At 45.0% G+C, this 13,477-nt stretch overlaps 1 protein-coding gene across 8 annotated transcripts in view; it reads right to left on the bottom strand.

The window, feature by feature from the left end:
- NSD3 (nuclear receptor binding SET domain protein 3) overlaps window positions 1-13,477 on the bottom strand; it is a 51,713-nt gene that overhangs the window by 35,168 nt on the left and 3,068 nt on the right. For 2 of the 8 annotated variants that reach the window (XR_012652542.1, XM_075043456.1), the window contains exons 1-2: window positions 11,872-12,138; window positions 2,468-3,195 (exon numbers count right to left, since the gene is read on the bottom strand). Coding sequence is in view for 5 of the 8 variants with exons in the window: in XM_075043456.1 (XP_074899557.1) it covers window positions 2,468-3,151 (684 nt within the window). In the remaining 3 variants the exon portion in view is untranslated. Of the gene's footprint in view, window positions 1-2,467; window positions 3,196-10,094; window positions 10,649-11,871; window positions 12,140-13,477 lie in introns of those variants that run through there. The other 6 variants (XR_012652543.1, XR_012652544.1, XM_075043455.1 and 3 more) reach the window with 6 other exon arrangements.

The raw sequence follows: 13,477 nt of genomic DNA, 5'->3' as shown, positions 1-13,477 counted from the left end.
TTCTTAAAACAAGTATTCAGAGCTTAAAGTTCAACAACGTTTTCATAACATTTTCATTTCAAATCAACCTTTCAAGTATGAACATCCCCGCACAGTCAATGGGTTTCCAGAGATTACAGTGTCAGAATGAGGAAACAACTGCAGATCACGGTACTTTCAAATACCCATGCTGAGTATAAAAGTGTAAAACCACCAAAGTTGTACCAGGAGTTTTGTTTGTTCCTATTAAGATGATCCTAAGTTACAAGTCTCATACCATTAATAGTAAAGATGACGAAAGCATACACGATGAACGTACATGAAGATGAAACTGTGTAGTGGAAAGCCAAATGGTGGGAGGATAAAACTGAGGCTGCACTGGATAATTCATAATGAAAAACACTAGCACAAAATCCTATTCATGTCAGAGTGATCTGCTGTCTGAAACAAGGGTGAGTAACATGGAAGCTTTTATTGCAACAACACCTTTTGAAAGGGAAATGGAAGCTACAAGGTGGACAAAAGCAAGACCAAGATTTCTGGTGAACTCTGGATGACACACACGACAAGGAACTTGGAATTTGAGAGGAAAGGTTTTAGTTCAATCTGGGAAAGACAGCATGCTGGAAAAGACAGAAGATTATGTTCTCATGACAATCAGGTAACATGAGTCAAACAGAGGGACAGGCACAGGTGAAGCTTCAAGAGCAGAATCAGAGTCCCTGGTAAGAAGGAGGACAAAGTGGTAAGGCAAAACTGACAGCCTGATGTGGGTGTGACGGAAGTCTGGGGAAGAGGCCAGAAAGCCTAGATAAAAGACCGTGTCTGTAGCTGAACTCTGAAAGAACCAAACTCACTGAGGTTTGATTTAAATGAAACTTGGGGGATAAATGTATGATTACAGCAGCAAACAAAGGACAGGTGGACAAACAATATACGAGCAGCAGAGGCATTCAGCAGAGAGCTGACCGCGAGAACAGACCCCTTTTTCTATCTCTCTACGCAGGTATAATGCCAGCACGAGGAAGATGCCATGCGGGGCATTGCCTTCCCATTATAACTGCCTCCTGGTAGCAGGCTGCCCGCTGGACACGTCAGTTGCTACAGCCACTTGAAAGTGGCTTTAAACGGCATTTCCGAGATCAAGCAAGTGACATACAAATGCAGTCACAGATGGCTCGTGTTTTAATTGGATAGTCCATTTCAAGTTTGGATTACAATGTTTATTAAGATCTTACTGAGTTTCATTAGAGTCAGCTATGGTAATCAAATATAGTAGAAGCTCAAAATCTTGATACATCACCAACCTGATCTCTGGAAAAGGTCCACTTATTAGAAGGGAGATATAGCAGTTATAAAACTTGTAAATATTCCTTGTAAGGGTTGTGTATGTGAAATTAGCATGTCTTCCATTAAAAATAACAGCAACAACAACAATACCACTACTAGCTACAAGCATATGAACCTGCTGTACTAGATCAGAGTCCTGATCCCTACAGGACAGGATCTTCTCCCAAACCTACCAAAAGCAGCAAGTATCAAGGGGTTTCACAGGAACTTACAAGAAATTCAGCTATATACCATAACAGCCCAGCCCAGCCTGAGCTGGGCAATTTCTGTCCTGGCCTGATATGGCAACTTCCCCATTCCGGACACTCGCCACCCCTCTCTGCTACCCACTGCCCACAAACTGGGAAATACAGAAACTAGTGTCACAGAGTTGGCAGGAACAAACAAGAGAAAGGGAAACAGAAGTAATGAAGTGACTTATAAAACTGAAGAAAAAAGAGTGGCTGAGAGTACCAAAGCCCAGTAATTTGTGTCTCTACCTCCTGGAATCTAAGTTAAAACACCACTTATACATACACACCTTGTGTATGTATAACCATATTGCAAAACTTGACAGAAACGGTAATAGTCATCAACACTGAATTTTCCCAAAGTTTGCTGAGTCAACTGGCACTTCTAATTTGCCTGCTGGTTTAGAATACTAATTTCTACTGGCTTCTACATATGCTACATAGCTCTTGGGTTTTGTACATCACAATATTTAGAATATCTTTCAAAAATTAATTAAAAGCTGCAGTGTTGAATATTCCAAGCAACCTGACTTTCCACTGAATAACCAAGCATTATTTTGAGACGCAATTTTAGGAATGGGTATGCTTGTATGCTTTTGGCCAAAAGCTCCATCTTCAACACTGTCCAAAGTGTAGCAAACTCTGAACACGCTAAGACACTGAGTAATATTTAAAAATATCATATAACCTTTTCTAACATTTGTTTTTCACATGCAGTCTTTTAACCAAAACTGTGTTGTCCTAGAAATACAGTTCCTAGCAACCTAATATTGAGCATCTGACAAGTAAATAAAGCCTCATGACTTTAAGTATGTATACAACTAGAAGTAAGGAAAAACACTGCCGAACACGCATACTCCATCAACAATATCAGGTATACAGATGGCTGAAACTATTATTCCACTTACATTTTGCTCCTCTGGTTCTAATTTTGGAATTTTGTGCGACTTGCGCTCTTCCGATCGGGAAGAGTCATGCTTGCTACTTTTTTTCCTTTTCTCTTTTCTCCCTTCATGTTTTGCCTTAGCATACTCACTCGCTTGTACTTCATTTAAAAGGTCCCCACACAGAGAGGACTCAAACAATTCCCTGCCGTTCTGGATAGTTTTGGTTATTTTTAATTTGATCTCTGGTGAGCCAGTCTTCTTTGGAATCACCGTTTGTGAAACTGATGGTGGTGGTGGAGGTGGTGGCTGTGGAGGGGAAGGTTTTTCCAGAACTTCGTGCGGCCTTGCGTTAGAGTTTTCCATTTGGTAATACTCTGGGGGACTAAAGTTTCTGACGGTACCAAAACCATTGGCTGAACCATTGGGATATTGACTGTACGTCTGGTATTTGGCTTGAGGTTCGTACATATTGATTGTTGGTGGGTAGCCATTAGTGATGGGTGGAAGGTCCTCTGTCGTGGGTGTAGGGTACTGAAAGCCTTGCTGTAGGGCAGTTTCGTATGGCGTTTGTCCACCATCTTCAGCAATGTCACTGCTGGCATCAAAGGCATCCTCTTGGCGGATGTTGGCTGAGTCAATGAGTTGAGGTGGTTGCTGAATTGTGTTTCCCATGATCCCTTGCATGAAAGAGAAAGAGAAATCCATTGTTCTGCTCCAGCATCCTTAGCTTTCCCTTTTTCTCATAGGGCCTAAAGGCAGGGGAAGGGAAATAACAAGTCAGCGTAAATCAAAAGATAATAATTAAGCAAATTAAATTGTTGAGAAAAAAATAAAGAGATCTAAAGACCCATTTCCCCCTCTCCATTCAGTAGCCACCCTCTCCTGGATTTAGAGAGGACTGGTATTAATGCATCTTTAAAAAGGGCTATTTATACATTTCTGCAGAACAGCTTTTTTGGCTGACCACTTTCTTCTTTTCCAAGACATTTAAAGAAAAGTTATAAGGACCTACAAGTGCTTTAAAACTATGAGCCCAAGCGTTACAAAGTCAGAATAATGGTGCCAAAATTCAAACCACTCTCTACAGCCCTCCTAGTCTGGTGTTAGGAAGCTTTATTCTAACACAAAGCAGTAAGACAGCAGACTTGACCCTCAAGCATACAGAAGATACCAAGTTCTCTTGATACCATAGTCACCGCAAACTGAACAAGCCAGAAAAACCACAGAAAGAGCACTCGAACAAGAGAGAAACCTCTTCTCTTCCTCCCCACCTCCTTCCCAAAACTCGAGACAGATGAGCAGCCCTTAGGCCAGCAGGAGACCTAAGCCATGGGCTTTTCTGAACAATGGCACAATTAAAGCGAATAGGTCATTCCACCTCAGCTGCTGGGAAAACCAGCTCATAGCATATGACAGCCTCAGATGGAGTTTCCCAACCTGTTCCCTCACCAGAAAAGCAGAGTAGAGGTTGCACTCCTTGTCTCTCAGCAGCTGAGGAGGGTTATTCTCCTCACTTCCCAACTCCCAGCCTTGTTTTAATATTAAACACTTGAGGGCTTAAACACTACATGGTTCTGAGGGAGAGAAAAAAAGCCTCGGCATCAAAAGATCTCCAAAACCTGAGGTTATTCACAGAACTAGATTACAGCTGAGAAAGCTGTCATGCAGTTTCAATTTTCCATTGCATATTAAAACACCAAAATCAGACTAAATCAAAGTTAGATTTCCAAAACTCAACTACTGGCTCAGAGAAGGCTTTTGCATTCACCTAAATAATCTCAATGTTCAATACGAAGAAATATAAAGTGACCTAAACTTCAGGTAAGAAATACAAGTTTGCTTCCAAGCAAGGTCAATTTAGCCCTTCCAAAGTAAACATAGCCCTGTATTGTTTATTCTGCCTTTGTGTAGGCATAAAGGAGGGTTACTGTGCCCTTTTGGTCAGCATTTGAAACGACATTAACACATCCCACAGATACTTCTCATAACAAGAATCTACATATAACCCTGCCCACATTAAATTCTCACCCTCCCAATGCAATTCATCTCAATACCTTATCTAATAGTTTTCAAAACACTAAGAACACTTCCCTCCCTGAGACTGCAAAGAGAAATTGAAGTAATAACAGCAACAAGTAAGAACTTGACCAGAATTTTGCTGTATGTTTTGTGGACTTCATACTCAGATTATATTGATGGTTGTATTCAGTGCAATCAACTAGGGGCACATTTGTCACAGTAATTAAGCGACTTAGGAAAAGAACTTAATAGCACAATGCCATGCAGCAAAATTCACTAATTGCAGTAACTTTTAAATCTTGTGGCTGTAAAACCATCCCTTTTCTCCAGCAGCTCTCTGCACATCAGCCACAAAACCAACACAAAAATGTTACTGTCAAGGGGACAGCATGTTTGAGGGACAGCATATGGAGCAAACAGGATTGCATATCAAGGTCAAAAACACAAAACCACCACCCATTCTAGGAAGAGGAAGTGGGACTGTTTGTAGTATTTATCAATTAATTGTTACTTTACATCTGCCAAACTGAAGAGCAAACAACAGATTTCTCACATTAGTAAGAAATGGCACCCTAGGCTGCTTTTATTTGTTACTAAAGCCAGGTTCAATCTTTTTTTGATTCTGAATATTTAAAAAAAAAAAACAAAAAACAAAACCAAAAAAACTCGACTTATCTTGAGAAGCTGCAACAGTGCTTCAGTCATCTTGGCACATCCATTGCTGGATGGACAGAGTCAAAGCAGAAAAAGTTTAAGAAATTTTAGAATTACTCGACTTCCCAGTTTTTTATTGTTGCTGTTTTCTTTTAATAGCAATTAAATCACTTACTTTTACCCAAATACTCTGAAAGTAAGACCGTCCATTTAGTTTAGTAGAACTAAGCACCAGAATGTTAAATAAGGATTCTGTTAAAGTACACCACACGAGGACCCAAACTTTGGGGTAGCCACCATAAACTACAAAAAGCAAAAATCAACTTGCAGAAATCGAAACTTTATAAAACAAAAAACTATACAGCATTCTGTGCTTTGTTAAGAATAACTTTGCTAATGTCACATGGTATTTGAATAAATATGCTTTATGTTTTCCTGCTTGTAAGTCTGATTAAGAGTGGAAACTTTTTAAGTTTTGGGTCCTGCTGGAGGTTGCTAATCTGATGCAGTAAAATAATTTAAATGCTTTTCATTTCTCTCTTCAGAGGGAAGAGAAAGATGATAATTAGTTTAAAAGACTTTTTTTTCCCCAGGTGCAGGTTCTTTGGCCTTACTTACAATGTCAAATATCAAGGCAGAACACTCATTTCACTAAACAGTACAGTTCCTCTAACGATCAAGTATCTCATGGTCTAAGAGCAAAAAAACCCTCACTGCTGCTACCAGAACAACTAATCCTCATCCAGTCAACACCATCAGATTTAGAGCCTCCACAGACCCTCGTTTTCAAATCAGCAATGGATATTTACATTCAGGAGACTGCCTTGAAACTGTACATCTGTATAACCACCTTCTAGTCATACAACTCACCAAGTACAGACTGACAGCTTGTGCCTCAACTGTTGTATCAGGGAGAAAAAAACCCTCTCTCTCCTACTACTGTGACCTGTGGGTTACACGACTTGGTCTTGTAACCAGTTCATTCCTCTGGCAGCCGTTTAATGGCACGTCACTGTGGACAACGTTATAGAAATTCTGATTCATTGCCCTGCTGGTATTTTGAATTCACTTAAATCTTCCTTAAAGACTTCTCTAAAATTGAGCCACAACATCAGGTGAGGTTGCATTCAGAACACCAGAAAGCTGTGCATACAATCCACAGCCAAGTACTTCAGTTTTAGAAGCACTGAAATTGTACAACAGCCTAAGCAAAATATTTCTGCCCTAAAAAGCATTACTCTACACCATTTCTTTGAAATAAGAACAGACCTTTTTCTATTACACTGGCGACTTTCAGTCTTTTCTTAAAAGAGCCCCCACACTTTAAAAAGTTGGGATACAACCCAAACTATTTTGTGCAGCATTTCACCGGGACACCAAGGTTTATTTATTCTCTGGGATGTTACAAGCGTACATCTGGCCAATTACAAGGTACTAGTATTAGGCTACTCATATTCACCCATTCTAATTCCATCTATAAACACTCAAAAGTTGATGATCTACAGACTGCCGAGTGATTTAATAAAGACTGTTTATGAGCCTCAGCCCTAACAGGAAGAACTCCCTGTCACAAGGCTAGAGCACTAAGCCACGACAACACTACAGGCTTCTCGTCACGGTCACGTCCATCTGGGTCTACAGCAAGATGCAATACTTGATCAACGTAGCCAGCAAAAGTCCTTACCCGTATGCAGACAAAGAACGCTCTTGCCAGGACAGCTTATTTTTCTCAGAAGGGCTGAAATAAGGTAGAGCAGCAAAAATGCAGCTTTGCTAGTGTTGAGAAGCAGAAGTTCTCTGCTGATACCTTGGTACAACTATCCCACTGAAGTGGTATTAACGAGATCCAGACACAGTATTAACAGAATTCAAAAGCTGCACGACAGTGTCTGGTCCCTCTTATCTCCTCCACATACAGCCCTCCAGGTCAAAGTCTGCCCATGCTGTATCAGTCCCCAGCTGTGACAGTTCCTAAAGCTGTCAATGCACTCACTTCCAGAGGTAGTAATTGAAGAGGGTGGGTCACCAGTGTGCTTCATTTTGTTACGTGACAAAGGTTGTGGATTAACGAACTTCAAAACACTCTACCTACAATGGATTTAGGAGTTACCAGTAAAAGAAATTAGGTTTTTTTGTTGTGTGGTTTGTTTTTTTTTAAAGTAATTCCTTTCTGAAGCTGACCTGTGTAAAATAGTTCTCGATGCCAGCCTATGCTTCATAGCCAGGACAATTTGTACAGCTGCCTCGTTATCTTCCTATAGAGGCTGTAGAAGCAAGGATTATTGCTTCACTGAATTGCTACTCTCAACCGTCTTAAAACACTCCCACAGAGCTGACATCATCGAGAGCTTCTTCCTTCAGAGTCTTTCGCTGTCATCATGGTTATCACACCCAGATTTTCCCACCCTTCTTCCTTTCCAAAACTCTGCATCAGTTTGCTCATTTCTCAGTTGCTACCCAGTGAGACGGCATTGGGGCTGCGTTACAGTGAAAGGACAGCCCCCGGAGCCACTGAAATAATAGAACAAAACGATGAATCCTGAACCCATAGGAATATCAACATTTAAACCTAAGGAAGGATTACTTTGTAAAAGTCACTTTCAAGCTCTAATGCAAAGAATACCCCACTGTTGTTGAAATATCAACAACAGGCTCAAGACAGCTGTACTCATCCTTCCTCAGCAGAGGAACACTACATAAAACCACAAGTGAATGTGATTTTCAGTGATACGCGTTGATCTTGCAGAAAAGTATATCAGAATAAATTCTTCACACTACAACAGCGATCACTTCATTAAATTACAGTATCAGCCTCCTGCAAGCTGTAGAATTTAGTTTCCAAATATGACCCATAACAGATACTGCACCGATATGACCTTGGAACTCAACCAACAGATAAAGAAACAATTTATTTCAAGGTTTATAGGAAATGGATACTGTATAGCAGCTGGGTAACAACTTGAAATCAACCATACCTTCAAAACTCAACTGAATTTCCTAATGAGAGAAAAAAGAGTTTGCTCTCTAAAACGGGGTAGCCAGCATTCTGTACTTGTCCTTTCCCACAGCTGTAGGATCTTCTGGCCAAGCAGGAAAACAGTTCACAGACACTGCAACTCTACACATGGATGCTGTTTGAGCAAATATTTTCACGTTGCCCATGGGAAAGTCACAATTCAAAGTATCAGAGGAATAAGTAAATGAAATAAAAAATATAAGCAGTACGAGATAAGGTAGGTCAACCTAGCAGAGCTCTTATAGTGCTCTTTCTTAAATTAACACCAAGTTTGTTTCACTTCCCATCCCGAGCTTCTTAGCTTGACTGAGCCTAACTTGAAAAAAATCAGTTACACCTTCAACAGTGAGTGCCCAGTCCTGGGAAGTTTCAAAAAGATTAGCAATCCTCTGGGTTCACATTTTTCACTAACAATTGCACTTATCTAAAGCCATTTTTAGCACAAGTATTTCACAACCTCACTCTCAGAAAACAAGGTACTTGCAAAGTTCTCAAATATTGCTTTCATGCTGCAGTAGACTAAATAATAACTGATCTCTCAGATTATCAAACAATTCTGAACAATGCTGACCCCACTTGATGGAAGCTTTTCTTCCTCCCAAAGAGGGAGTTTTGTAGGTTTGCACAAAATACAGCAACATGGTAGGACTTACCTATAAAATACGCAAACATGTATCTATCCACTGTATTATTGCTCAATCAGGCAGAGCTCAAAAAAAGCGAGAAAAGATCCAGTAACTATGCAATGCGTAAGAGAAATTTCCTCAATGTCAGAAGCTCCCTCCACTATTCATCACTGAACAGAAGCCCAAGGTAAAAAATCCCAAGCATGAGGAGGGAGGACTGTCTCCAAAGCCTGCTGGATGCAGAACTTAGAGAAACTGGCCGTACCTAGCCAGAGGCAGCCAGAAGCTGGTGCAGAACAACAGTGCTTTCCCTGAACGACCGAGAGCCACGGAGTTCTGTGTGCTTTCTGCCCACTGCTACCAGCTGACGAACCCCGCTCGGACCAGCACAGATGCCTGTGAATCTGAAGCTGGCTATCGCCACAGTGGTGAGCTGCCACAACATCTACTGATAACAAGTCTAGCATGTACATATTTTAAACCAAGTTTCCACAAAACCTTTTTGAATTAATGTCACCCTTTTCCTATTGACAACCACCACGTGGGTAGCCCTGCCTAAAGCAGCTGGGTTAGCACTTGGTTAGAGGCAAGGCATTTTACATAGATGGAAAGTATCTGCTGTGAGAACAGAAACTGTCCTACTGGCTCACTGACTGAGTTGAAAAAGCAGTAATTTGAGTCAGCCTTATGTGTTCAGTGAACGGTGCCACTGCCTCGTCACCCTGAGCTGGACTTTCTATCAACAGTCCTGAAAGCAGAAGTTCTAGGCCATATTCGTGCACAACCAACCACTCAGCTCCTGTCCACATAGACCTAAATCAGAGAGATTCAAGGATCTGTTCATACCCTACCACCCCTTCATTACCTGAGTCACCACACATACGTTTACTGCCATTTTCCATGCTGTTTCATTCCAATGTATGCCGGTATCTAACCTGCGCTGGTAGCACTCATCTCAAACGTCTAATCCACACAGCAACTATTCTCAATAGATGTTCACTGCTACACGTGTTTTACAAACAGGCAGCTCTTTGGCTGGAACAGGCTAGGTTGGTTGGGTTTTTTTAAGTAATGCAATTGACTGCTGTCATGTTTCCATTACTCCCCTCAAAACTTGAAGACTGCCCAGCTGGAACCACATGAAATGTACAACTTGGCTTTTGCTGAATTTCAGCATACACACCTGCCACCAAACTCCTCAGCAGAATTGAACATTACCCACGCTTTTTCTACAGTCATGTCAAAAATCACCTGGAGCGCCGCCTTTATCAACTATAACAGCATCCTGTGGTGTTCAAATGATATGAACTGTAGACAGAAATAAAATAATTACCGATTCCTGCATTCAGTATTTGCAGTCTGCTTTGTCCCACTTTGTTCTGGATGTCCTTAAGAAATCACGCGTGGAAAGTTTTATTTACATATGCTAAGACAATGCCAAGTTTTTCAACAGCATGTAGATTCATGAGCAGAAAAACTGTAGCCTGTGGATTTCTACTGACTTAGCTGGACTGAGCAGTCTCTTCTGGCAGACACTGATGGTGAATCAGAGGCCTCTTGACAAACTTTAAATCATGTGGTAAGGCTGACTACTTCCCTGTATACCTTCTTAAAGGTGGTTTGTTTGTGTTTTGGGTTTTTTTAAGTGCCAGAAGAAATAGTCATGTCTGTAATATGGTTTTGATAAGGCCACTTTTAACAAGCTTCCCATGGTGACATGGAAAGAAACAACTCGGACAGCAGCCAAGAAAATGCTATGCATTAAAAAGAAGAAAAAAAAAAAAAGGAGAAAAAAGGTTTGTCTTGAAAATGAGCTTAGAGTACTCATTTGTCTTTAGAACCTCGGGATTCAAATAGGAAACGTCAAGGAAAATCTTTTGTTCTTCAGGGAAAGTCACGGATTGATATTCACGTAAAACCAGAAATCAGATCTTTGGCAATACCAAATATTGTAAGAGTTGTGACATGCTTTCACGTATCAAAACCAGCGCAATAACTGCAGTGTATCTCATGTGAATCACTTCAAACTCGGGCAAACTTGCCGAACTGAAAAATGCAAAACACAGTTGTATTAAAACAAAACATACAGTCTTTGATCATCATCCTCTACTCTTACTCTGTACTTCATAAAGCACATGCTCACTTTTTGGAGCAAAATCTTTTCAAGCAGTTCATTAAAGTTTTGTTTTGTTTTTTTTTAAATCTAACTGCCAAAACATTCTCTGGGCATCTCTACAATAAGCCACTGGAACACCTAAACAGTCACCAAAACAGGCTACCATTTTTTCTGCAGCTATGATTACAGACTACTTTATGTAGTCTTTTGGGTTGGTTACTATATATAGAACTGTTATCAGTAAGATTTTTTTTAACAACAAATTGAAAATCTTAAACCTGTATTAAAATAGCTGAGTGTATAGACAGTCAAGAGAAAGCAGAGTGAGACACAGAACAAAGTAGAATACAATGCAGCAGTACCACAAAAAATAAAAATTCCCAGAAACGACAAATCCTTCACTTACATGCAGTTCTTAAGAGCACGCAATGAAAACCTTTTTATCCGAGAAGTTGACAAGTACGCGGTTCGGTCACAAAGAGGGCTCTGCACCGTTTCGGAAGAGCGCGGTGCAGGCTCTAACCCCAAGTTTCTCCCCACCAGAAGGTCTGGGGCTCGCCGACACGGGCTCCCCCCGCCGGACCCCTCCAAAACCCGGCCGCTCGCCCCCGTTACCTGCCGCGGAACCGCCCGCCGGCCGGAGCGCGGAATAAGGAGCGCTGGGGGGCCGCCGCCTGCCCGAAACCCAGCCGGGTGGGACAAGCGAACGGGTCCCGCTCCGCGGCACGGAGCCCTGCCCGCCCCGGCCCTCTGCGGCCCGGCTCCGCGCCTCCCGGGGACGGCGGACCGCCGCGCAGCCCTGCCCGGCCCGGTGCGGCCTCTACCCGCGGTCTCGCCTCGGGACGGCCCGGGGCCCACCGCCCCCTCCCTCCCTCCGCGGGGGCGGCCCCGGGGACCCCGCCGCCGCCGCCGCAGCGCCGGCAGCAAACATGGCGGCCGCGGCCCCTTTAAGCCCGGGCGGGCCGGCGCCGCCGCGGCCGCCCGCTGCCCTCACCTTCAGTCTGTTCCATTCTAACTGCCCCCGCCGCGTCCACCCAGCCCAGCGGAGACAAAGGCCGGCGGCGGGGGCGGCGGCGGCAGCGGCGGGCCTCCCCGCCTCCTCCCGCAGCAGCAGGCCGCGACGGAGCCCCGGCCTCGATTTCCGCGCCCCCGCCGCTGGCGCCGGGCTCCGCCCCGGGAAGGCCGCCCGCCCCCCCCACCGCCCAGCTCCCGGCCGGTGCGGCCAAGGGGAGGCGCTCGGCGGGGCGCGGGCGGGCGCGGGCGACCGCTGGCGGCGGGGGAAGGCGGCGCTCCGTGCCGCGCTGCCCGGCTCCCGGCCCCGCTTGCGCGCCCTCCGCCTCCGCCCCCCCCCCCCCCCGCCCCACCGGCCGCCGCCGCTGCCGCCGGCGCGCACCGCGCAGGCGCGCACCGCGCAGGCCCCGCCCCCGCCCCGCGTCCCATTGGCCGCCCGGACGGCGCTCAGCCGCAAGGCACGACGGGGGATGTAGTTCTCGGCCGCCGGGCCCGCTGCGCCGCCGCCGCGGCGGTCAGCGCGGCGGAGACCCGCTCGAAGGAACCACGCACTTGAAATACAACGTCCCGTGGGGACGCACGGCGCGTCCCCGGGACAGTAAAACCTGCGCGGGGTGCCCCGGCGCCCCGGGAGTCCAGCTGCGGGGACCAGGGCCGCACACCCTTCGAGCCGTCGGGCTGCGTCCCGCTCCTCGCCACGCAGAGCGGCCAAGCCACAAAGAGCTGACAAACCCGCAGGGGCGAAGGTGGCGAGAGGACGGCGGTGCCAGCAGCCCTGGCGGGCCTCACCGCGTTTACCGGCACAACGATGGCGGCGGGTTGAGCGACGAAGACGCCAGCGTGCGCCGAGCGTCGGGCACGGACAGGCGTTCCTGCCAAGCCCAGAGCGTGCCGAGGCGTCGCCTGCCCCACCACACAGCTGGAACTGGCCCACCAAACCACGCCGTGCCTTCAAATCGCCGTCAGGAGAGACAGACGGCACTGCCGAGACGTACTGCGTGCGTTTAATTATGGCCGGGCGGCACTTGGCCTGGGAAGAATCCCCATCCTGCCGGAGAGATCGTAGTGTGCCATGCCAACGCTCAGTCTAGCTGCTGAGGTCTGGTTGGATGGAGAAGGAAAACGCTGTCATCCTCAGTAGTTTCTAATCCTATTTTGGCTGAAAAATTATGGATTGATATGTTTGCAATTAATTCCCCTCCTCCACAACCCTCAAGTCCTTCTTTTGCAGAAGAAAACACAACTGCAGAGCACACAATAAATCCTTCCTGCAGCAAAAACATTAACATGCAAGGAAAAAAAAAAGGAAAATGGAAAGCGAGAAAAGCACAGGAGAATGGAAAGTAAGCAAGATGGGAAGATAAGATGACATCTGTTACCAGGAAAAAAAACCAAGCCAGGTAATAAAACAAGAAGAATTAGGTGGAGAGAGAGACATGACCCAACGTGAAAGCGGAAGAGATATGAGCTTTACGAGTCACTGAGAAAAGGCTGTGCAGTGATTTCCAAATTCACAGCATTTCCCACTGCCCAGAAAGCAGAGGCTCGGAGCCCACAGTGAGGAGGCGTTTTTCTTGTCGGGGGCGGGG

The sequence above is a fragment of the Buteo buteo genome, chromosome 12 (genome assembly GCF_964188355.1).
Source record: "Buteo buteo chromosome 12, bButBut1.hap1.1, whole genome shotgun sequence".
NCBI classification, from domain to species: Eukaryota; Metazoa; Chordata; class Aves; order Accipitriformes; family Accipitridae; genus Buteo; species Buteo buteo.
Note: the sequence above shows the minus strand (reverse complement) of the source record. Positions and strands in the feature narration are given on the sequence as shown.